This window comes from Opisthocomus hoazin, chromosome 4 (assembly GCF_030867145.1).
Source record: "Opisthocomus hoazin isolate bOpiHoa1 chromosome 4, bOpiHoa1.hap1, whole genome shotgun sequence".
NCBI classification, from domain to species: domain Eukaryota; kingdom Metazoa; phylum Chordata; class Aves; order Opisthocomiformes; family Opisthocomidae; genus Opisthocomus; species Opisthocomus hoazin.
The window spans coordinates 91,196,107-91,222,488 of record NC_134417.1 but is presented as its reverse complement, the minus strand read 5'-3'; the positions used below and the strand labels follow the sequence as shown (position 1 = coordinate 91,222,488).

General features: G+C 41.6%; 1 protein-coding gene across 9 annotated transcripts in view; it reads right to left on the bottom strand.

Moving 5' to 3' along the window:
- The window catches only part of NKTR (natural killer cell triggering receptor), a 44,795-nt gene extending 19,086 nt beyond the window's left edge, over window positions 1–25,709 (bottom strand). For 5 of the 9 annotated variants that reach the window (XM_075419883.1, XM_075419886.1, XM_075419885.1 and 2 more), the window contains exons 1-6: window positions 25,670–25,685; window positions 25,318–25,534; window positions 16,803–16,877; window positions 9,231–9,338; window positions 8,119–8,163; window positions 6,269–6,356 (exon numbers count right to left, since the gene is read on the bottom strand). In XM_075419883.1, the coding sequence (XP_075275998.1) occupies window positions 6,269–6,356; window positions 8,119–8,163; window positions 9,231–9,338; window positions 16,803–16,877; window positions 25,318–25,375 (374 nt within the window). In that variant the 5' untranslated portion in view covers window positions 25,376–25,534; window positions 25,670–25,685. Of the gene's footprint in view, window positions 1–4; window positions 23–6,268; window positions 6,357–7,779; window positions 7,808–8,118; window positions 8,164–9,230; window positions 9,339–16,802; window positions 16,878–25,317; window positions 25,535–25,669 lie in introns of those variants that run through there. The other 4 variants (XM_075419884.1, XM_075419887.1, XM_075419891.1 and 1 more) reach the window with 4 other exon arrangements.
- Window positions 25,710–26,382: the final 673 nt, after the last annotated feature.

The window sequence follows — 26,382 nt, the reverse complement described above, 5'->3', positions numbered from 1 at the left end:
TTACCTTTGGAGCGCACGATGTAACACTGTTTCTGTAAATTTTACACAAAAATGGCAGAAATAAATTGTAATACATTTTCAGACAAAACTGAGTCTATGTTTTATTAAATACAAGTTTAAAATTAATATTAAATCAAGTTGTATGCAGAACAAGGATGCCTAAAAGAGGGCTCTAAATTTTCTTTAGAATACAAGGTACTTTGAAAACTACAGCAAGTTCTCCTTAAAACCAAAAAGAAACCTATAGACATAACCTGCTTGCATACGCCATCACAAAGAGAAATGGTTAGAAAAGAGAATCCTCCCGCTCCCCTCGAAGTCTTCATCCAGCCAAAGCATCAGAACACACACGTAGCTTTAAGCAAGTGAATAACTGATTTCAATGGGTTTATTCAGGTGCTTGCAGTTACGGAGGTGTTCAAACGCTCTGCTGAATCCCGTCCTCAGTATGGACCTTCACACGATGGCACACCACAGCGTCAACATTTTCATTTACATACGAAATGTGTTAAGACAGTAAGGCTACAGCTTCATACGCTTCATCATTAGCTGACATCTTCTTTCTACTATGAAGCCTTTCTACAACTCAGAGAAATAAGTGTTTTCTCCAAACTATGCGCGTTGCTATTAGATTGCTCCCGTTCAGAATTATAGCAAAACAAACACACTGCAGATGTAAAAAAGACAAAAAAATGCACCAACTAACACCGTTCTTTCGCTCTGGTATAATTCTGAACAGCAGCAATGTTTTAAAACTGTATGATCCGCTCAGCTTATCTGTATTTTTTCCTCCCAAATAAACGATTAGTTCTGGGACCTGCTTGTGTGATCAGTGCACATATACCACTTTTGCTAAAAGACAATGTAGTGTCAACCCCTTTCACTTGAAATTTTTAGGTTTTTATACTACTGTCAACTGTTCAAAACTCGCTCAAAGGTAACTCACTCACAGTAAGAAAAAAACCACAACTGTTGATTAGAAAAATACCTGCTTTGGGACACTAAAAAGACTTAGAAAAGGAACCACTTTTAGTAAGATGGTAACATCCAGAAATAATTTGTAAAATCTAAACAAAAAAGACAATTTATTTTATCCTTCATTTAGCAGATCAAAGTGGTTAGTTTGCTGGAATTTAGTAACTAGGCATAGCACCACACATTAAAAATACTATTAAAACAAAAAAGCTATTTAGTTTTGAGCATGAAAGCAGAGCTTAAGAGACACGTTAAACCAACAATACCCTCAATGTGGAAAAAAAAAACAAAAAACAAATCTAGCAGTAAAACAGCCTCAATAAATTGTAACAGGGACGTCTTCCTCAGTAAACTACACGGCTAAATAACAAGGCCATAAATTAATTATTACACAAAACTTCCCAATGACAACAAAGAGCCTGGTTACTTTTTTTTTGCCTTCTATTGTTTTCTTTATGCTTCACTCTGCAGTCACTTCTATTTTTCTAGCAAGCGTAGCTTGACAGATTTTGTATGACAACTGAAGCAAAGCTAAGCCCATGCAAGCATTTGTAGGCTCAGGAGTCTCACTAAACAGTACTTCATATACTCATTTTCACATGAGTTGCACTTATTTTGTATTGCAGCTTCCCTTCCTAGCAGGTCAGCCGTGGCTACAGGCACGAGGGAGTCGCTCTAAAGAGACGAGATACCGTTATCAGCTCAGCTCGCCTGAGAAGCGGAACACATCGCGCAAGAACGTCGCAAGAACGTCGCCCAACAAGTGACAGAGCCACTGAGCTGGAACATCCAAGAACAGGCCGACTACTCCCTCCCTCGGCGCTAAATCAGGGACCTAAAGTCATCAGCTATATTTGTGCAATGCTCTAGACGGACTCCCCCAATAACTAACAACAACCTTTTCGGCAGCAGTTCAGAACAGATACTGGCACGTGGAGAAAAAGGAAGATGATTCTGGAGCGGTTGCTGTCAACCTCTACCCCATCCTAGGGATTCTGTAGCTGAGTACCAACATGGAAACAGGATAATTAAAAAGAAGATGAACACACTCAGGTGGTGTTTAGAACACTTGCTAAATAACTGATGGTTCTAATAGAAGTTATTCACAGAAAGGAAGCAAATTAATAGTGGTGCTCTCTGAAAACACAAATAGCTAAATTACACACTGGTACTTCACAACTGTCTTCGATGCAAGTCTGCAACAAAATGCTACAACAGATCCCTTTGGGTACAGAAAATTGAAATTCCAACACTTCACAAATCCAAACATTCTAAAGGGATAGTCTCTCTATCCTTTCTGCTGGATTTCAACAAGATGCTTTTCTTCAGACTAGGAAATATTTTAGACACACGCGTGAATAGACTTGGCCTATTTAAAGTGCCTGTGCATGAAAAACTTTCTCCTTTCAATCCAACTGTTCCTCCTAATCAAGTAAGAAAAAAAATAAGAAGTGGGGAAAATTAGCCAACGAGCATTAAACATAGCACTTCTGACATTATGTACACACACACTTCTGATTCTCTGTTCACTTTTGCATCCTGCCAGTTTCTACCAGTGCTTTAATTTATGTTCATTCTTTTTACGCTGGCCTCATGGAGCCTCCTAACAATACTTACACTGTCTCTTCCGTGTCCCGTTCTCTATCGTTGCTTACAAATGCTTCAAATTCACTCCTGCCAGAGAAATTCCCAATGAATCAAGGAAAGCTGATTCTTTAGGATTGGTCAGATGCTCGTTTAACATTAAGATTAGCCTGGAGCTTCTATTTCAAGTCAAACTGACCTCTGTTGCTCTACTTGAAACAATTTTTAGGCATTGCGTAGAGTCTTGCTGCGACCAGTGTGTTAGTGCAGTCTGTCAAATGAATATTCGCTGCCTAATTACTTTCTGTACAGACTAGTTACTCCAAATGACACTTTTCTGTGCTCAGCAGGGAAAGCACTTCTGATGAGCAAGCAAAACTGTTACAGTCAGGATTTTTGCTATTATTTTAGCCCTGCTTGGACAAATACTTATAGAAAAGAAAATAACTTATTTGCACTCCTTATCGGGTACATTAGACGTGTACAATAGAGAAATACAGAGTTCTCATCCCTGAAGTTATCTATGAGAAAAAATGCAAACATCTAAAGATGTTCAGCTGGAGATGAATGATTTCCCTCTCTATAAATCTAAGCAACAGAAATTAAACTTTTTCAAGCTATTAAAAAAAAAAAAAAGTCTAAAGTCTGCCACTGAAGACAGCCTTTCACACAATCTTCAGGTTACACATTTGAAGAACATTTTTCCTAATGACAAACTACTGAATAACCAAACATTCTTCTAAGGAACACATTTTAATTTCAGCTTAAAGTACACCACTGTAGGAAACAAACATATTTTACTGAAGACAAGCTGTATAGATGCACAGTACATTCCCTAAAGTAATCAGACAAATGTCACCAAGCAAGACTAACTGCTTTAATATACTGCATTTTAGAGACCAGCCAGAAACTCCCTAGAAAAAGGCTTTAGCAGCTGATTCTTACTTTGAGTTTCGAAATTCAAACTCTCCATGTTATGAAGCAGAAACCAAGTTCCACCATTAAACAACTACACAAGACGACTGTTGAACTACACGTTTCACCATCCATCCTTGCCCACGCTCAGACTGAGTTATCAAACAGGAACCTGACTTTGCAACTGCTTGGACACGCACACACCTGCCTTTACGAGCAGCCTCGGTGGCTTCTGTAGGGATTCAGCGATTCTATTCCTTCCCAGGATCAGCTGCACTACTGGAGGCCAAGGGCAGGCTTCAGCTTAAACACATAAACTTGAATACAGCAAAGGCATCTGCAAGCGAGCCAGGCATCCCAGCTGCTGGTCAGGTCTAGGGAGAACGCTCAGTTGCCAACACATGGGCATCCTGAGCCACCCTGCTGCATCCTGCCCGGCTTCCAGCTGCTTCTCCAGGAGCGCAGGGTGTCTTGTACATGCCACATCATATTTGCACGCTCTGTCTTGGGGTTCCCAATGGCGTCTCAAACAGTATTACATGTCTGCATGCGGTAAAATGAAAAAGGCCCTGGTCAAGAGGGTCACAGAAGTCTAGAGCATTAGCGCGTGCTATGAAGACTTCGACAGCAGCCCACCTGAACCTTTACCAGTTATACTGGGAGTTTACTCCTGGGCTTCATTTGCTTGCCTGACTCTAGGGCAAGCTGATGACATTTAAGACACCACAGGACATCCAAGAGATCTGCATGGGGCAGGCAGGTAGGACATAGGACCTTCAGAACACCCACACCCTTCTCTCCCAGCAGCTGAAGGCCAAGCAGGACACCCCAGGACCCTAAAAATGGTTTTGGATTCCTACAAGCAGCTGAGGTGAATCTAGCTTACAGGGAGATGACTACGTTTAGGCATCTTACTCAGCCTGAATTCCCACCGAACTAACACTTTCTCTTTACAGTGATTTTAGGAAAAAACAGTTTTGAGGAAATCTGCATCTTTCAAAATACTTCTGTATTTGATCAAAGTGCTCTTAAATACTGTTCATTTTATTGTCCCGTGTAAATTATAATTTAGCATCTAACACAACCTTCAGTTGCTTTGGTGCGTGGAGGGAGACAAGGTGTTCATCTCTTAAATCAACTGAACAAGTAAGCTGAGTCTACTAAGCGTAAGGGAAAGCAGACGACCTCAGAATCAAATGCAGGAGAGAAAAGAAACTTTAGAGCCCTCAAATGACAGCTTCTTGACTGATGTGACATCATTAAGTTTTCATGTATATTGTTCAGATAAGCTTAAAAATGGAAAATTATGACAAGAGAACCAAAAGATAAGTCACAAAGTAATGAACAGCGAACCAATGTCTTGCAAAGAGCTTATTAAACCACAAAGTTTTTTTCTATATAGATTGTTTTCCATATTAATGGGTACATATATCCACTCATATTTCCTGTAAGGAAGCACAATATCTAAAATTTGGTTTGAAAGTAACAGAAAACAAGTAAACAAGTTTCGGTTTTTTTGATTTTGTGCTTTGATATTGTTTTTTTTTTTTAATCTCTACGGAAAGTCAGAACAGCAGTAACTGTGAAAAATTTCCTCCTCTGTTCCTATTCATTTTCCATTTTTAGGGCATTCTTTAGGAAGAGACCTAAAAATGTCTCTTATCTGAACTTCATCATATCATACTGAAGATCTTTCAGGCAAAGAGAAAAAGAAAGATTCTCGAGGAGATTTACTCCTTTACTGAAGACAGTGAAGCGCCATTCATTCTTATCCCTCAAGAAAGATGGCAAAGAAAAAGCAGTATTTCTACCTAAATAACTACACTAAAATTTACTTTTGAAAACACCACTATCATTTCACAAAGTTCTTCTCAGCACAAGCCCAAAGTTATAATCCAGATCTTTCCAAATACAAACTGTTATAATTAACAGAAGGCAATTTTTAAAAAGGGGGTTAACAGGAGAAATAATCACATAAAAATTAGCAAGTTTAATACAGAACCTAGAACACAACTACTTTAACCAGAAGACCCTGACATATCGGACCTGAGTATCTATTGATTGTGGAGTCATGCACCTTCTACAATTTAACAGAATATGGTACACACTAGAAGGGAGGGGGGATTTTTTAGGTAATGAAGGAAAAACCCGATTATCAGCACATAATTTTACATAGTGTTGGTACCAAAGAGGTTGGTATACGCACAAGTAAACAGGAATATGCAGCAATACAGAAGTGTCTGCAGGAACAAACACTCCAAAATAAAAAAAACCACACCCAAACCAACAAACAAAACCCCCACTCATCATCCCTCCCCTCCTCAAAAAAAAAAACCACAAACCCAAATCACCCCAAAAATAAATCACAAACCATCATATTTTAAAGAGCACATGCAAAACCATATAAACCACCTCTAGATCTCACTCCCTTTTGCATACAATGCTCAGCATTGTAATCTGCAGGTAATAAACTGTGAAGATTTGGTTGGTGCACACAGAAAGCCAAAGAATCTACTTTCTGGACACCAAGAACTTACTGCATAAGCCGTATTTTTAGAGTAAAAAAAGCAATGAACAAGAAACATCCATGTAACACTAGCTTCTAATCCAAATGAATGCAAGCAAATTGTGATAACTAACATTTCCTATTATATCTTACACTGCAGGTACCCCCTCAACGCTATTTAAAAGCGGATGGATAACATTGTTATAGATAATTTAGCAATACCATCTTTCTCATGAACAGCGCTTCTCTGCTTAAGAAAAGCTCAACTGTCGTATTACATCTACTCACATGAAAAATTGGGAACCATTGGTATGTTTCCCTCGGTTTGCCATTGACAAAAGGAACGCTCTGTCATGTTTGAGAATAAAGTTTTCATCTGTTTGAAGAAAAAACATGTTTGTCAGATTTTCCCTGACTAGGAATGCAAGTCTAATTTTCTTAGTGACTTATGGATGCTATAAGGAGAAATTCTGCTGCTGCTGAAGAAACACAGACAGGTTGGAAAACACAAAAAACAAGTTCAAACAAGCCTCTCAAAAGTTACTGTAGAAGCAGTTATGAGATAGAAAGCATTCTTTCTTAAAGAAAAAGTTTCAAATATAGTGCAAACATTTCTAATGAAAAAAATCTGAAGTCATTATTAGTGTCTTCAATAAACATTAGATGCTTATAGACTTGGATTTAAATCCAGCATTTTCTGAATAAGAACAAGGTTGGCAGACTTACAACCTAAAACAAGACTTAACATACATGATACTGCTATTTACACAGCAAGTGCCTCAGGTAGAAAGATCTAGAGAAAAAGCTATTTCCTTGGTATGGCACATTAAAAGATAGCCACCTATCAAATCAAAACTGGAAGTCTCAAAACGTACAAGGGAAAAAAAAATCCTAGATACCTGAATGAGAAACTAAAGAACACGTTCGTCCTGCAAACTAAGTATAAAATCAATTAAGACTAAACTAAACATGCATTTTATATTCTAGTGAATTAAAGAGCACTTCTGGTTGTACAGCGTAATGTAAAACCAGATCTTCTGAAGTTCATTTTCAAAGCTAAACATAGTAATTTGAGTGTACAAAGCCATTATTTTTAAGATTACACATCAAAACACAATGATGCATGTTTAGCACTCAACTGCCTTTAGAAACAAACCCTAGCAACTTCTTAGCAAATGGATCTATTCAAGACTTCCTTCTGACTAAAGGCTGTAATACCCCAACACCAAACTATGTCTCTGGTTAAGACAAACTTCATGACATGCACTTAACCATGCCGAGCTACTTGCAAAACATACATAACCCGGGGTGTTACATCAATAAATACAGGGCCTTTATTAACACTTGAATACCCCAGTAACTACTTGAGTTTTTTGCAAGAAAGAATTGTATGTCTTTAAACCAGTACTCTATAAACTCACCATTGTCCTTCCAACAACAGATTTCAGAAAGAGGTAAATGTACTTTTATTTACAAATTCTTTGCAAGTGAAATAACTTGTGTAGCATATAAATAAACACTTTTAGAAACAAACACTATGCATACAAACCTTGAATAGGGAAGGGGAGGAAAAGAACATTAACAAAAGAAGAAATAACCATTTAGAGCTGGAAATTATGGCAGTATTCTGTCTCAGAGTAAGTCATTATCCCTCAGAAAGGTTAGACACAGAACTCTTCATTTCTCCAAGCAACACAGATATCCATCTACAAACGGACGTATCAGTTGTCTATATATTTACTAGGGAGGGTACAAGGGAACAGAGTTTGAATTTGTGTTACTGAGCTTTTGTCTCTTACCTTTTCATTTTGCAAAAGACCACATTCTCTATAAACAAAAGAATATGTTGACAGTTTTAGGCAGGAAGATAGGAGTTTATTCATGAATAAAGTTGCCTAACCTCCATGCTGAAAGTCATGTTTAACCAATAATGTTAGCCTTAATTAATTGTCAGTTAAAGTTAAATATTACAAAAAAAATTATCTGAAAGTCATGCATATAAAAATAATTCTCATGCAACATTAGTTTCATGCAAAAGGTGATCTATAAGTAGACCTGTTTGCATTAAGTAGCTTGGGAATCAAAACTGTTTATCTCAGAACTGAACAAAGAATCCGCAAAGACATATTTCCTCTTACCTTTAAAATAGCCACCGTAAATTGATTCACCTCCTTTTCCATTACCTATGCATTAAAAAGCACGAATTAAACCTTTTGTTTCGTTTATCAAAATAAGCCGTATGTAACATTCCACCAGTTTCTAACAAACCAGGATACTCTGGGCAGTTACTAGCATCTGAGCATAAGCTCCTTAATTAAAAGTCACAGCCGTGCGTTATCCTCTTGACACTCAAACTACTGAGAATGATGATTGCCTTACTGCCCCTGAACGCTGGAAAGTCTGAAGCAGGGCTCCAAAGGCTAATCCTCCCCGGTATTTGCTAAAGCAGCAGCAGAGAGCAAAATAACAGCAAGCAAAAAAAAAAAAAAAAAAAAAAAAGGAAAAAGAAAAAAAAAGAAAAATAAAAGACAACGGTAGGTACAACCAACAATCTTGCCCGGTTCAAAGTAGCCGAGAGACCACTAGAACAGATGAGAAAGTAGCTCGCAGTTTTAAAGGCACCCTTACTTCTGCTTGACCCTGAAAAGAAGACGTTCCCTCACCGCGTCTGTTTAACCAGGTACAAAACTTCAGGACAGAGCAAAGACGCTACACATTTTGGTGAGGACAGGTATTGCAGGGAAGGACAACAGGTTAAAACATTACGTTGTACACACATGGCAGGGAAGGAAACAAAAACTCCAGGAAAATCTCCTTTTAGAGACTTATCCATTGAACACTTCTAGCTCATTCACTACTTTATTATTATTTTTAAATGTATTCAAACAGTTATGTCCCTGTATCAATAAAGCATTACTAGCGTTGCCTCTACTGCAGACACAAAAGTGAAAAGCAGTTAAGGCTACAAACTGGATTTGAATTGTTTTAGTAAGATACGTGTTATCAGCTCCAGTGAGGGTTTTTCTTCTTACCACATTTCTCTAAACAAATATTACTTCAGTTAACACATTTTAGAATTTCAAAAATTAACAAAGAAATGGGTGATCTATGTTACACTTCACAGCAAAAAGTCTTTTTATGGCATCTTCTAAAGTTACATTATAACCACACAAATTGTAACTTTTTTGTTCCATTTAAAACACTTTCATTTAAATGTTTCCATTTAAAACACTTTAAAAGTGCATCTTACCTTCGCTGAAGTCCCCACCCTGAATCATGAAGTTTTTAACCACACGATGGAACGTAGTGCCTTTGTAACACAGCTTCTTTCCAGTTGTTTTGCCAATTCCTTTTTCACCTGCAAGAAGGTTAAACAAAAAGAATCTACAGACTGTCACTGAACAAATTCCAAGGGTTTTACGTCCCTATTGCTCATGGATATGACAGCCACCAGAACAGCACAACTATAAAAGATAACACGGTCCTCGCTGTTGCCTTTTCACCACCCATTAATGGCAGAACGGACCCATTTACAAGGGAACTCTCAAAAGAAAATTAGGTTGTTGCTTCAAAAAAAATTCCTCCCCTCCTAAGAAGGAGTGGACTTATTAGCTATCCACTTAGAACAATTAATAAGAAAACCAAAGTTCATTATAACTCTGGGTTAACTATTTTCTGTGGTTATAACTACACTATTATGTTAGCGGGAGCTTACGCCGGAGTCCTTTTCAAACCAGTTGTGCCAGCTGAATCCCACGACTGAAATCTGCGCTCAGAACAGGCTTCAACTCAGTATTAACACAATCTACTCTCAGAGCAGTGAGATTGAGCTACTCCAAGGATGTGTCACATCTTCACCAACCCACACGCGGTGTCAGGCCACCCCGAAACGCCAATCTGCCCAGCACCAACCCGCACCACCTCCGTATGAAACCTGCACAAAACAGAGTCCCATTTCTGAAAAGACCGACAGAACAGGGGAATAAAACTGTGTATACAAGAACCAGTCCAGCACAAGCCGAATGACAATCGTAGCAGCAGAAAAAAGAAATCCCCCAAACCCTGAACTGGTACCAAGGCCATTCTCACCCAGCAGCAGAAGCCAAGCTGGGCCATGGTACCTGTTAATCCTTTCCGAGCCTGAGATTTCCTAAGAAGTGGCACTCAGTGGACTCCCAGTGCAGCTGTAGCTCAAGCCTACTGGTGACTTTTGAGAAAGACATTCCAGAACCTCAAGCTTCATCAACATTTCTTCCAAAGTTCAGAAAAAAAGCTGCACTGGACATGTGGATGAGGGTACTATGACTGGCAAGGCAGAGGTTCTACGTAGTAGGTTCATGAGGGATTTATACTGGTCCAGTCAAGGAACAGACAAGAGACACTGACTTTAGGTTCCAAGAGGAGGGGAACTGGCAGAACACAGCAATTAGGAGTAACAGCTATATTACAGCCTGTGCAACAGAAAAAATCCCACATAAACCACACGTGCAGGAGATATTCTGTAATGAGAAAGGACAAATAACCCAACATTTGGTTTCACCCCACCACCGGTTATGGAACACGCCTTTGACTCTTGGTCAGAGGACGTCTAACCAGTATGTTCTGTACCACGTGGTGGCCTCAGATGTGTCCTGGTTTCGGCTGGGACAGAGCCAACTGTCTTCCCAGTAGCTGCTGTGTTTTGGATTTAGTATGAGCAGAATGTTGATAACACACTGATGTTTTTAGTTGTTGCTAAGAAATCAAGGACTTTTTTCATCTTCCCACGTTCGGCTAATGAGCAGGTGTACAAGAGCTGGGAGAGAGCACAGCCAGGCAACTAACCCAAGCTGGCCAATGCAAATATTCCATACCATTGACATCATGCTCAGTACATAAATGGGGGCTGGTTGGCAGGGGGAAGGCAGAAACACTTCTCTGTGAGTTCAACCCTTTTCTGTGAAATCCATGATCGCTGCTCAGGGACTGGGTGCGCAACTGGTCATCAGGTGGTGAGAAAAAGTGTGTTGTGCATCGACTGTTTTGCATATTCTTCATTATTTCCTTTGTTGTCTTATTAAAATGTCTTTATCTCAGCCTACAAGTCTTATTTTTTGTCCATCCTCCTCCCTCTCCCACTGCAGGAGGGAAGCAAGTGAGCAGCGGCCGGGTTAAACCACGACAGCGTACTTGTTACCCAGAGCCAACACTCCCCTTTTGCAATCTACTGTTCCTCCAACCAAAATTAACTGACCATCAAATCACCCCAAATTTACCATTCCAAACAGCCCATCGCTGCCAGAATGAGGGCAAAGAGCAGTCTGTGGCACAAAAACCACTCACTGCATTGCTGTTTATCATACCTGTAGAAGCCTTCACTCAGACAATACAACTTACTTTCCATAACTCTGACTCTCCATACCCACAACCCATGCCTCCTCCTACCCCATTTTTATTTCCACGGAAGTTATCCAAGCAAAGCTATTTATTACAGGGATGACACACCCTCTTTCCCCCCACAACATGCCCATCTTTGCTACAGCACTGGAAACCCCACATTAATCAACACTAAGAAGCATCTGCCTACATTTTAGGTCACATTTCATTACCCAGGCTATGGATAATCCCCTTACGGAATGGGATCCTGTACTGCACTTGACCACCTGATTGAGCTGGTATGTCAAGGTGAGAGGTGAGCTTTAGACCACGGCCAGAAGTTGCATTCCCTTTATTTACGGTATCGCCAAGACAGCATAGTCCCTGTCATAATAAATGGCAATACTTGTTGAGACAGTTGGGCGCAGAGGAACCTGAAGTTCAACAAGGGCAAGTGCAGGGTCCTGAGCCTGGGGAGGAACAACCCCAGGCACCACTACAGGCTTGGGGCGGACCTGCTGGAGAGCAGCTCTGCGGAGAGGGACCTGGGAGTGCTGGGGGATGACAGGTTAACCATGAGCCAGCAGCGTGCCCTGGCTGCCAAGAAAGCCAATGGGATCCTGGGGTGCATTCAGAGGAGTGTGGCCAGCAGGTCAAGGGAGGTTCTCCTCCTCCTCTACTCTGCCCTGGTGAGGCCCCATCCAAGAGTACTGTGTCCAGTTCTGGGCTCCCCAGTTCAAGAAAGATGAGGAGCTACCAGAGAGACTCCAGCGCTGGGCTACAAGGATGAGAAGGGGACTGGAGCATCTCTCCTAGGAGGAAAGGCTGAGGGAGCTGGGCTTGTTTAGCCTGGAGAACAGCAGGCTGAGAGGGGACCTTAGAAATGCTCATAAATGTCTTAAGGGTAGGTATCAAGAGAATGGGGCCAGACTCTTTTCAGTGGTGCCCAGTGACAGGACAAGGGGCAACGGGCACAAACTGAAGCAGAGGAAGTTCCATCTGAACATGAGGAAGAACTTCTTCACTCTGAAGGTGACGGAGCCCTGGAACAGGCTGCCCAGGGAGGTTGTGGATTCTCCTTCTCTGGAGATAATCAAAGCCCACCCGGACAAGGTCCTGTGCAGCCTGCTGTAGGTGACCCTGCTTCGGCAGGGAGGTTGGACTAGATGATCCACAGAGGTCCCTTCCAACCCCTAACATTCTGTGATTGTGATGTCCCCTTCCTTTCATGCACGATACAGCTGGGTAAAATCACGTAACTCAGCTACCTCCCCATACGCCACAGGCACTTTAGACAGTGCACTTGAGCTGCTGGCCGAACGGTGGAGGGCTAAGTTCCTGCAAAAGCTGTACTACGTCACCCCGATTTTCAAAACCAATCGTAGAACTCCCAGTCAGGCAAAAGTCAAAGACCAGTTGTTCCACTGGTTAGAGCTCCAACACCTCCCTCAGCTCAGACACTTCTCTGCAACAGCCAGTACAAAGCCCACAGGCTGGGCTTCTTTTTTGTTTACGGCCAAATATTGGCCTTATCCTTTTGCCCTAAATATTCCTGAATTTGGTCTGAAAAAGAAAAAAAGGTGTCTTTGAACCCCATCTACTTGCACCCTTCCTGCCTAAGCAGTTCTTTCCACTTGCTGCAAATGACTTGGAAATGGGATGGTGGAGGAGAGTTTACATAGTCACAGCGAGGGACAACCTGTTAGCTGCGGTGGGCACAACACAAGGGCCTTTATCACAGTGCCCTTCTCCCCCTGGCAGGTAGACTTTGCTCTCATGCCCTGTGAACACCCTGCACTGCCGACCCAATCAGATATTTTGAATTAGGTGCCCAGTAGTAGTTTTTGTTTGAGATTATGAGAAGGGGAGCTCCTGACAAAGCGCCAAAGAGCAGATGGGCTTGTGCTTATTCAATAGGTGGGCTGACCGAAGGACCTGCAAAGGCCAGTTTGCAAGTCCAGCTGTTTTAATTGAAATGCACAGAGCCTCTCACTGTCAAGGCAGACAGCGTTCTTTCACAGCAGCCAGGTCTATTTCTGACAACAGTGTCAGGCTGCAGGAAGGCAGCCAGAATCACCCTGTCCCCCTCCATCTGTTTCTGACAAACACAGCCTGGCTTGCCTCACAGAGATTATGGAGGGAGCAGCAGGCACGGTGATGGGCACAGCATTTCAATCGCTGGTCTCCAGTCTTTCTTTCAGAGCACATCACCTTGCGTTGAGAGAAGTAAAAGCACTCTTCACAACGACACAACGGAAGGGCACAGCCCAAATCAAGTTACTGTGAGGTCCGTAACAGCGTAAGTGGGGACACACGGTACCCTGCAGCCGTGAAGCCTCTATCACCTGCAGCACAGGTGGGTACCCATGCACCCCGAAGGATAAAGACCACGCCGGATTGGCCTAGCACGCAGAATCCTGACTTTATGTAGGCCAAAAATGTACAGTGCTCACAGTCCGCTGCTAAGATATCCCACTATGCAGACTACATGGTGCGGAATGGGACAGCAGCCCCTCTCTGTTATACAGCTATATATCTCCTTAGATGAGCACAGACCTTGCATATGGGTACAAGAAGATGTCAGCGCCATAAAGTGATGCTGTGTTGAGCAAACCTCCAGCAATTCTAAGATTTCTTGCAAAAGCCAAAAGATAGGGACAAAAGATAGACCTGATAGGAACCCACACTTCTACAATGACTGAAGTTCTACCAACAGATCTTGCTGTGAAAAGTGGCAGGAGTCGGGGGAGCCTGACTTCTGGAAGTAAATGACTTATTTGGTCTCTGAAGATGGCACAGCAGCTCACAACTCAAAATTTAAAGCAGCCCTTCACGTCTCAGTTCTGGTTGCCAGAGGTCAATGCAATCTTACCAGCACACCTCTTTCATCTCCCACCACAGACTCACTGCTCTTCTGAAGACGGGCTTTGTAGGTCCTTTAACATAGTACAGGCAAACACAGAAGTAGTAGCCCCACCGGAATGTTCCATCCCTCCATGGGGACAGGGAGAAAGTCTGTACCAGAGAACTGCTGGATCCTACTGCAAAGAATGCGGATGACCCAAAGCCTGGCCTGTTGCTGCTGACCACAGTTCTCATCTGTGGTACCAAGCAGGAGACAGCACCCTTGTGTGGGACATTCAGTTCAGACGCAGTCGAGGTTCTGACAGTGCAAGGCAGGAGGGCAAGGAAAGTGCCATGCATACTACAGATCAACTGGCACTAACAAGTGCACTGGAAGAACTTCTCAAGGAGAAGGAGAAAGGCAGACAGAACAGTTGATAGGGAAAAAATCCTCAGGTGAACTAAACAATAACACAGATGTAATTAGTGCAAATAAGAAAAAAATTAATGTTAGCTGTGCAAACCTAGCCTCCAAGTTCAGCCATCCCAAGTTCAAGCTTGAGAACTACCATGGCAGGAAAGAGATGGCTTCCACCAGCAAAAGAAATGAATATAATTTAATTCTCTCAAACCTCACGTTCACCAAAAGAAATTAAATTACTTCAGGTTCTTCTATATGCTTCCTTCTCCCCTGCAGAATTTAATTACCATGTGTTTATTAGCAGATTTTTAAAGATATCTGTCAAATCATCAGTCTATCCTATGAGTACACAGTAGCAAACACAATTTGCAAAAATGAAACAAACATTTCAGGTAGCTTTCAAGTCTGTGAGTGATCTCAAGCGCAGACCCCCTAACTTCCTGCTTAATTTCAAGTGTTCTTCCAATTAAAACAGGTTCTAACTGAAGACATCAATGAAACCTGTACAGCCAGCTGTAGAACAGAATTCAAACGGGGATGAAATACAAAGAAGTCAGAGTAGGGGTTTTTTATGAAAAAAAAAAAAGTTGTTCTTTCTTTCTTCTGCTTGTTTGCTTCTTTCCTCATCACCTCCAACACCTTTTCCTTCCTTTATCTTCACCTAACATTTTTCTAGCAAAGCTGCTGTAAGGATTTAAACAATCCTACAGAGCTACAGAACATGAAGCTGCATTTTATTTCTTATCTTTTGTAAGCTATTCTGACCAAGATAAATTTCAAACAAGTTTCCATTTTTCTATGATAGTTGTACCATTCTTTCCCATTCTCAGTCTATCCCTAAGTATCTCGTTAATAAGCATAAGCGATAAAAAAAATCAGAAAGTAGAATAAAAAGATGGGGAATCACCACGCAGACCTCAGAGAAATGAGATATGCACTGTCCCTTGCACAAGTTCATAGTACTAGAAAGCTGTTCTAAATCTTCACAGAGATTCTCTAGAACACGTCACATTCTGGGATTTGAGCTCGGACAAGACGAACCTTAAGAAGTTAATGCATTTGTTTTGCATAGTCATTTAGCTAAAAGCTGTTCACTAAAGCCAGATATTAAAACGCTGCCTGGAAGGTCTTGCTGGAGCATTTCAATGATTAGGAAAAGAGTTATTTCATATACGAGGTAGAGGCTTCACTGGTGCAGTTAATTCAAGGCACACTGCAAGTCGCTGAGCATTCAGGTATGGAAAACCAGGAGATCACCAAGAGACACACAATGCATTCTTCACATAAACAACACACGCTGATTCCTATAATATCCTAATCAAGATTAATCTTCAACTTAGACATGAAAAATCCCTGAGGAACAATGCAGACCAGAAAAACCCCACTAAACCCTTACTACCCTTACTCTTCCAGCAACTGGAAAACATTTTTTAAAAGTGCAGTCCTGCTTAAAAAAATGGGCTAGAGGGTGCTACATTATACTCAGACATTCTTCTGCCAATGCTGTCCCTTTGATTTCACACATCTCTCCTCTCTCCCACTAAACAACCTGAGGGTTTGTAAGAGACTATCATATTCCCTTTTAGTCTTTCATTTAGCTAAAAATGAAAAACTTCTCAGATTTACTAGATGCTCCTGTCCTCTGATCCCTGTGTAGCGCTTCTATGAACTAGAAATACAGTCAAAATTTTATCATATATAACCAACATTTTATATAAGAAAAAAATTACTGATATTCAAAGTTTCATGTAGTGTCCCAAATCAAATATCACCATTATATTGCGCAGTGACATTAATACTTAATGTGTCTCCTGATAAATCCTAAAGCCCTACCAAGTCCTAAAGAATTGCTTGCCTTTATCACATTTGTGTAACTTCAGTGGTCAATAATTCTACCACAGCCTCAGCCTTGTCAACCACTTCTACCTTCAGGAGCCCCCCATGTGTTTTTCTTTCAGACATTCACAGTTTTGCATTCTGTAATCACGTGTTAACTCCACTACTCTAACTCCATCACCATTATAGAATACCACCCTATTTCCTGCTATGCGTTATTCAAATCCTTCTGAGCACTAACAAATCTCAGCTTTTACAAGGGGAAAAAAAAACCCGTCAGCACTATTATGCTGTGGTTTAGACTTGCATAAACAAATAATAATTGTATGAAACATTAAAATTCTTAAATAGAAGCATGCTACTTACCTGAGCACAAGCAAAGGAAGTTTTTGCAAGTCTTCGGACATATGTCTGAGAAGAGCTGAAACATAATTCGACCAACTAGAAGATTAAAAAAAAAATTTGAGTGTTTTATATCCTTTTTATAACAATATAAGAAAATCTGCATATAAATAAATCACGTTTTGAAAATATAATTTCCCAAGAAAAAGTTATTTTATCAAGCACAATAAGAAGACATCTCAAATATGCATATATTTAAATAAGCGGCACAAAAGAACAATACCATATTTGTAAAAAAAAATTGAAGATTAAGTAACATCGTTACATCTAATTTATTGAAAATCCTAATGATTCCATTTTGATGTGAACCTGGAAAGCCAAACTGATTTACTAAAATAGTCTATCCTATCAATTCATTTCTGTTTTGAAAAAGATTTGCAAATACAGGTCCTAGAGAGCTGGGCAGAGAGCTGGGGTAATACTCCCCCCCCACCCCACTACTATGTTTATACAAGTACGTTAATAATTACACAAATACGATAATAATTACACTTCCACAGTTTTCCCTGTGATCATTTCCTAAAAATCCAACTGACTTAGTCCCATACTAAGGATTATAGACGCATTTGCACTCTCTTGGTCTAACATCCTTGTGTGGGGATTTTTTTTTTTTTTAATAAAACAGATAAATCAAACAGAAAAGATTAAAAGCTGGCAGAACAATAGTAGCAATTTTAGGAATAACACTCCACTTGCCAGATACTATGAACTAAATACTACTTTGTGAGAATTACTCTGTTCACTTTGCATAGTGCAGCCACCCCCGTGCTATTGGTGGTAGTTCTGCTATGCACCTTGGAAAACCATTACAATATTGCTGAAGAGTGCTTTAGTATAAAGAAAAACTATTTTAGAACTGATTCATATTTTTTAATTTGTTTTCCAACATACTAGGACATATACTACTAAAGACAAAATTTTAAAACTCCCAAATATATGAAATCTTTTAAAAAAAAATACATAATTAACAGAAAAAGTTGTTATCTCTATGGGTGGTGAAATAAACCACGAAAGCCACACTGTTGCCAGCCTTACAAGGAAACCAGTAATAATCTGTCAACGAGCACTACCCTCTAGTGGTGGACACTGGTAAGACTTCAAAGATAATTTTAAAAAGGAACTAGTCCAGAAATTACTTCTCTTTTCCTGTCCTTAAAGAAAGAAAAAAGAAGCTCAAACGTACTTTATTCAATACCTCATCATCAAGCAAAATTCTGAGAGGCTCCTAAGAAATTGCGTTCAATTTTAAAGCTTTGTTCAAATGTCTACAATTGCCAACAGGGTGAATTGTTGGTTCAAAAAGGGAAGAAATAAAATAAAATAACACAGCGACCACCTGTATTTTGTACTCTTAGATAAAAATTCAAGATGCCTTTAGCTGTTGAAATGTCTGCATTTCATTAACTGCAGTACAAATGTTCTCTGAGCATTCATCATTACAGCAGGAAAAATGTAAAGAAAATGGGTAGGGACGATCTTCAAAGAATGAAGAAATCGCGAATATTCACAGACCCCACATCAAACCGCGGTAGCTGTAACCGCCGCTGTGAAAAGACAGCTGTTTGGAAGTGAAGGAACCATTATAAGCTAGGCGCAATGAGGATTCATACAGAGACCACAATAAAGAAGCCGGTTTCATAAAAGCGTTATCAATTTTCATTATAAGCACAGCAATTCAGGAGAGCAGAAGTCCCATTCCTCTGCTTGCAGCAGCGCTGAACGGAACAGGGACTGAGTGCTTCAGAGAGCCACGTACAGATTTCCTCCACATTTGCTATGGGAAATAACACACGATGCCCTTCAGAGAAAAAGTTGTCACTATCCCCATTCTACTCAGAGCAGAGGAATATAGAATCATAGAACGGTAAGGGTTGGAAGGGACCCTAAAGATCATCTGGTTCCAACCCCCCTGACACAAGCAGGACCAGCTGCTTATTTACCAAGCTCCCAGCTGCCACATAACCCATAGGTGTTGCTGCCCACGGGCTCCAGAAGGGACTTTTGCCTTCAGGCATAAATTTGGAGAAGTCTTCTGGTTGCAAGTCCCTGTCCCACGTACAAACCCCACCATATTTAGCACCTTCAGCAGCAGATGCCACCAGTTCTGTTTCCTGGTGGAAGAACATCACCCGAAGTTCTTGAACACGTCAAGGCAGAACACAGAAAAAAAAACATTCACAGCTAAGGTACCATGATTTCAACGGTATCGTTCACCAGAGCATTGTCAATAATCATGCTGAAGCTTCCCACACCTTTCAACCTCTACACGCTGCGCTGCGCAGACCCAACATCATAACACTACAGATCCACTTCAAAAGATAAGGACATCTCTCCTCCATAAAACCTAGAGTACTGCTTACCCCGTTATATCAAGCTATATAAAATGTTGTCGTGTGCTCGTAAGACACAAACCACGTACCGTGTGTGCATCTGGGGAGTTACTATCTGCATTTCCCCTAAACTGCATGAACACCATTATCACTGGACGGTGATATTTTCCACTGACAAACTGTCAACTGAATGTGCCAGAGAAAGATCAAACACATTTTCACACCTTGATCAGGTAAACACTTATGAAATAACAGCTGTTATCAAAAAAAAAAAAAAAATCTGTGTAAAAAGCATGCTTGGAACCTATGAATCTTTCTCTTACCTCTTCCCTCAAAAAAAAAAACAAAAAAAACCTCAGTTTAAACTCGAAGCTGAGGTATAAGCTGACGTTAACGCAGATAAAAAAAACTTTGTGATCCTACTAATTTCCTCCGTTTTAGACACCTCTTCTCTGACATTATCCACTTTCACTGTATACAGAAAATTTCCAATATTTTCTTCAGCTTCATTTCCCTGGTACAAAGGTTAAGTTACCTGATTAGGGAACCAGCTTTCTGTGACCAGCCGTAAGACTGGAACAGTAAATTAAAACAAAAACTGCTCAGAAGAGTTATTCAAGCAGGTGAAGCCTGCTCACAAACCTACCCAGACTCCTCAGTCAGCTTTAGCCAAGAAATGAGCCTGCGGAGACGCCTCACTTTTAGACTAAAGAAAAAAATGCAGGGATTATATTTTTTCGCAGTGAAACTCTCACCTAACTTCAGTTGCAAATCTTCCAGTACCACAAGGAAGTTATAACAACTATTAAAAAAAAAGAATCTTTGTTTTAATGCGTCAACAGGCAGGACATGTCTACAATTTTCATTTAGTCTTGCTCTCAATAGAAGACCGATTCTCACCAGCTCACAGCTATGAAGCCATGTTTGTCTGGATCACAGCGCAGAGTTTACAGTACGTTACTGTACTTTTTGTGCTAGCCAACACCATAGAAAATTATCCAAGCATAACTTAACATATGCCAATTATTTGTAAAACAATACTTTGATAAAGTATTCTGATCTGTTAGTAGGCTTTTAACTTATTTTTTAAAGATTTTTTTGATAGAAATTAGAGTAAGTGATGAAAGAAGTATTTACGTTACTGGTAATTACACACAGTAAGTGATGCATATATAAAGTCTAAGATGTTTTGAAGTTTGATTTCATAATCTGGTATCTGTAGCTAATGAGCTATACCAATTATAGAAACCAGAAGGCATAATGACCAGAAATAACCCAATTTCAGAACTCTGTTTTCAAATTGCAAGATGAAAACACTTTTTTTTTTCCTCTTGTTTTTGAACACCTGATGAATTTTTCGGCTGAGTAAGAACTAGCACTTGATTCAAATTTAGTGGTAAAAATTCAAAGTAGTATCCATGCTATACTGCAATAAGGGTTCCCACTAGCAAAGTTTATTAAAGTGATCACTGATGTCAAGTGTTTGTCCAGTGATTTCCTCCAATGTAGCTCATTAACTTTTTAGCAACAACTGCGGGAGACAGACAGATACTGCCTGAATGTATTTTCCATGTAATAGAAACTGTTTTGCTAGATTATGTTATGTTTGGGCCACAAGGGTGTCAAATTCAGATAGATACTCCCAAAATAAACCTAGTTACTCAAAATTAAATTTAAATATATTGGTTTTGTCTTTTCCCGGTTTCTTACAGCAAACCAAGTAAGAAGCCACTAAAGCACTTCTCCCAGTATATCAACAGGAATCTCTGCAGAAGGAGAAAGCAGGGGTTACATCCATTAAGCCAGAGATGCACATCCCTTACAGAGAGAGACCAGGCCCAAAGGCTTCGACAGATCTGAATGCAAGTTTACATAACAGCTCACTAAAATGACTGCATTTGTATTTTATTCATTTATTTCTCCCTAAATTTGTGGACACTAAGTCACACAAATTTAAAAAGACTGCTTTAAAGTAGAAATGTGGCTACAGTTTTCAGAAAAAGAAAAGCTTACGGTGGAAAAAGAACAGATTTTATTTAAACACCAGTTAAAACAATGGATGTCCCAGTTCCCCTGAGCAGGGTCCTATAGCCTTGGCACATGAACACTTTGTTAATGCTTCCTTACCCCACCTTACACTCGCTGCAAGGAAAGCCTACAGAAACTTCCTTCCACGGCTCTCTACTAAGCCCAGTCTTCCACAAATACTACCTGAAGCTCCCTCCATTCCAGTCTTCTGTGGTCTCCACAAAAACAAACATATTTCAGTACTGCACACAACAAATATTTACTGTCTTCAGCTTCACAGAGACTTGCAAGTGAGAGGCTACACTCTGCCTAGCAGAAGAGGCTGACCAGTTTGGTCTTCCATTTACTAATCCCATTTGTTCTAGACCTCAAGGTAAGTCTTCAGGCTACGTCATCCTGCATGGACAACAACAGTTCTATGACCATTAGATTGCAGTTTTTACTAAACCACTTCCCTCTGAATCTATATCTTGTCTCCCTTACACGCCCTCTGAAAGGGGTTGCTATATAGCACGCCCTCTTCTTGCAGGGCACTCAACTGGATTGCCAATCGCTTCATGGACAGAGTCAAAGTTCTGATCTATTTTCTGCCAATCTACAACTTTTTGCCTTCAAAGGGCTAGGAAGTTACTGGGAAGCCAGTTCAGAACAGTTTCTGTTTTCAGGAAGAGTAACAAAAACCCTGTAAGGCCTCCCTGGTTCTACTAATGCACAGAGTACTACAATGACTTGTTCAGTGGAGCTTACTTCACACAAATTTGTATCAGCTGAAATCCCAAAACACACCAAACCTGAGGGAAAAGTGACCAGAAGGAGAGACATAATGAAAGAACAGACTGACTGATACGGGAAGGGACACACCCCAGGAAGGAAGGAAAGTGAAGTGGAATGAAAAAGAGAGCAAGGGGTCAAACAACAGTAGAAGACACAAGTCAAAAAAAAAGAAAAAAAAAAAAAGAAGGAAAATTCTTCTGTGAATAAGAATGTAACAAAGCAAAAATGAGTAAGTGCAATACTTTATGACAGACAAAGCCATTTGGGGGGGAGGCAGGGATAGGAGGTGCGTGAGAAAAGTCTTGGATAGCCACACAAACCGCTACAGCAGCAGATCATCTGTGTGACACCCTAGTTGAACATCTGTTCTAATTATCACAGTATCTGAAAGACTGAAGCTCCACACAGATTTTGCATCACAGAATGATTTAAATAGGCATCTGCTGCCATCCCAAAGTTCTTGGCATGCTGTAAGTAGCTTACTCCATGCACACGCTGTAGGCGTCCAAAACCATTGGTAGGGCGGACCCAAAAGAAGGGAGAGGTGCTGTCTGTGCCAGTATCAAAACAAATGCTTATTCCTGATATATTTTCCATTTGCTCTCTAAAAATTATAAACCACAATGTGCATTCACAAAAAAATGTTTAACAGGCAACTTATTAAAAGCAGCCTATATTTAGACTTAATCGAAACACACCCTACAAAGTTTGCAAAACTGCAAGAGGCACATAAAAGCAGGCACCAAGTTTTATTCCAAGATTCTGCAGCTAAAATTAAAATATGGACACAAAAGCTGTAATAAAGCTTCTGAAAGCACAACCAAAGCTACAATATCCATGCCTGTATTTTCTAAGGGATCTAGTTAAAGAGTAAAACAAACTCCCAACTCTGCAGTCCCCTCCTCTCTCGCATATGCGCGCACACACACCACTTTTTGTCGCTCCTTCTCATCTAGTCTGTGCACTGCTCTCTTATTTTCAGTTGCTACTGGTATCTGTACAAACACTGGGTAAGCAAAACCTGTAAGTGGAAAGCTAGGAGTTGGCAGCTGTGTGGGGGAACCTTTTAGGACTCTGAGCACTCTACGGTGTTAAAAATGACACAGTTTTGCATTCCGCACGCAAAGAGACGTCTCCAGTCCTGCGAGAGGCATGTCCTCGTACTCTCTGCATTTTGTGGAGAGATGTTAGTTCAGCTTTTTGATGTAGACAGGGTGGGGGCAACGTCTTATTTCTTGGCTGGCAACAAAATCACAGAATCACAGAATCACAGAATCACAGAATAGTAGGGGTTGGAAGGGACCTCTGTGGGTCATCTAGTCCAACCCCCCCGCAAAAATGCAGAACTGTTCTCTTCCCCAGCTCTTTTTTCCTACATCTAATCAAAATGAACAAGCAGATCAGCTTATTGTATTAAAGTTAAAATAAGCAAAATGTTAATTTGGAAATCTGCTGGCAGTTTAAAAGTTAAAATTAATACCTCGCTAGTATCAGCAGGAGAGTACAGCTCTCAGAGCGAGTGCTTCATGTCACCTGGAAGCACTGCTTTATCATTCACACTTTATTCAGCTTTTGAAGGTCATCTTACAGCTAAAAGAGCAAGGTTTAAGTTTTTTAAACACAACCTTAAATCCAAAGACATAGCTGTATAGTGAATTAAAAAACAGACACTAGTATAAAGCAGTATAACCACATTACACACAAGTCCCCATACCAACATTTTACAAACTGGCACATTTTCCTGCAAAAATTCAAGTCAGTCAGATGCAATAAAACCAGCAGGGCTCTGAATCTGATATAGAGCTGTGAGATTCCTGTTACTTTAAAGAGAAAATAAATACAGATGGCCACGAACAGAGCCGAAGCTCCTGCATCTACTCCAGGTAACGAAAGCTTTGCACCACCAAGAATACCAAGGCTGCAATTCCTCTCTGACACCGCTATCAGTCATCAAACCCAAGGAGATGCGAGGGAAAACAAGGTAATCCACTTCCACTCGTGATGCACAGCACAAAACCGAGGAGGACACCAGGCAGGTAGCAAGCGGTGTTATGAAATGGGAGCAGAAGCAGGCACATAAAGAGGGAGCTGAAGAAAACAGCCCAGGGAGAGAATCCTCAGATGAACACCCAAAACAAAAAACCCTACCAAAGATTAAAAGCAAGTGAGATGAAGAATAAAATGTCTTTGCTCCAAATCAATTTCATCAAACTACCATGGCTAAACTGGAAACCTGCCCAACCTAAAACATGTTAAGTAGTCTCATTCCATAGTTAGTCTAAATTTAAAGCAACAGAAAATGTTAAAGCTCCACTTACATTAACATTTTTCTCTTAAAAAAAATTTTCAGAGAAGGCACTATTAATAACTCAAATAGGAGTTACAATAGCAACAGATTTATAGATCTGCCCTATCAGGTCACTGAAGCTAGAACTGAATCTTTCTTCTCAGGTTTTGGTGAAAACAAAAAGCAAGCCAAATGGGTCACAGTTGCATCTGAAGGCAATGGAAATTTGAAAATGCAGAGATACAAACTCTTATTTCAAAGGCTTTCAGAGCAACACAGAAGCAGAAAATGAAAGTGAAAGCATGATGAAGCCATCACATTTATTCAACTTTCTGAGAGGCAAATGGTAGCAGTATAAAGCACTGAGTATATGTGAGACAACTAATACGCATCGATTAACTCACGTTCAAAAAGCTGGGTACGTAAATCTGTACGACCGTTTTTACAGAGCAGGGGAAATAGAAGAGGGAATCAAGTAGCTATTTTAGGACTGAAACTTACAGTCTACAACCTATGGGTGATCACACTTCCTACCTGAAAAAATACGAGCCAAGAGATGAGTTTATTTTATTTCTTTAAACAGGCCACCTATTCTGTGGTCACTTCTTCATTTACATTCAGCAGACTCATTCTGAGCAGGAGGAAAGATTGAGACCAGACGATCTCCACGGGACCCTTTCCAGTTTTAATTACCGTACGATTAAAAACAATTCCAGGAGTACTTCCCCAGTTTCCTCACAACTTGCCCTGGTTTTCTATAGTTTACAGAATTGTCAAGGTATGATAAATAACCAGACAGCACTTCTAATGCAGAAGGTTTTTTAGCTCCAGAATAGCGTTAGCAAGGCTCCCTCCACGTACGCAAATCAAAATCAATCGCGAGAGAGAATAAAAAGCAAACAGCGAACACAAAAAGTTACCAAAAAACTAACTGGGGAATGACACAGGAACGGCAAACCCACTGCTAACGGCTGGAGCCAAGCATTAAGGCAAAAATGTGGTAAAAAAAGTCGAACAAAACCACCAGCCCCGAGCCCCGCGCCAAAGCCGCCGGCCTCACCTGGTTCCCGGTTGATTTCGATCTCGAAGAAGCACTGGGGCCGGTCCTGCACCCCCATGGCCGCCGGCAGCCCCTCGCCACCTGGACACAAAGCAGAGGAGCCCCGGGGAAGCGGCCGCGCCCCGCCGGATCCCGCCCCAAGGCCCGGCGGAGCGGCGGCGGCTGCGTGAGGGCCGGCGGCGGGGCCGCGGCCGGAGGCCGCCGGGCGAGATTCACCCTGACGAGAATTTTTTTTTCCCCCTCACAAACGGCCAAGGCTGAGGGGGGAGGAGAAGGGGGAGGGGGAAAGCCCCGCCAGCGCTGCCCGCCCTGCCCATCCCCTCCCCCGGGCGAGGGGCGGCCGCGGCCTTACCTGGCAGCTCCGGCGCTTTGTCTCCCCCGCCGCGGTGCCCTCAGCCCCCCCCGCCCCGTCCGGCCCCGCCGCCGGCCCCGAGCGCCATTACCCGACGGACCCAACGCCCCCCTGCGCTCGTCCCGCCCCTCCCCGCCGAGGCCCCGCCCCTCCGCCGCGCCCCGCCCCCGCCGCGCCCCGCCCCCGCCGCGCTTCCCGCCGCCGCGCGGGGCCCCGGCGCTGAGGGACGCCCGTCTCTCCCCCCCTCCTTCAGCGCTTCACCCCTTTAAGTCGAGAATTTTTCCCTCTGAAGGGAAAAATGTATTTTGCGAGCGCAAAGAAGCAAAACTCCTGGGGAGATCTGGAGGCTTGCCGCAATGCGTTCGCCAGGGCTGTGGTAGAGCCTCCTCGGGCCCGAAAGCAAGGTCGGGGCGAGCCCGGGCCTCCCCTGGCCTCAGCCCTGCCTGGACCCACCGGGCCGTGGCCTAGGAGCCCGAGGAAGTGTCAGCCACAGAAATTTTAATTATTGCAGCAGGCCATAGGTGTTCTATTTTGGTTATTTTTTTCCTTAGTTTGGGATGATCAGCGGGCTGGAGCACCTCTCCTACGAGGACAGGCTGAGGGAGTTGGGGCTGTTCAGCCTGGAGAAGAGAAGGCTGCGAGGGTGACCTTAGAGCAGCTGCCAGTGCCTGAAGGGGCCTACAAGAAAGCTGGAGAGGGACTTTCCACAAGGG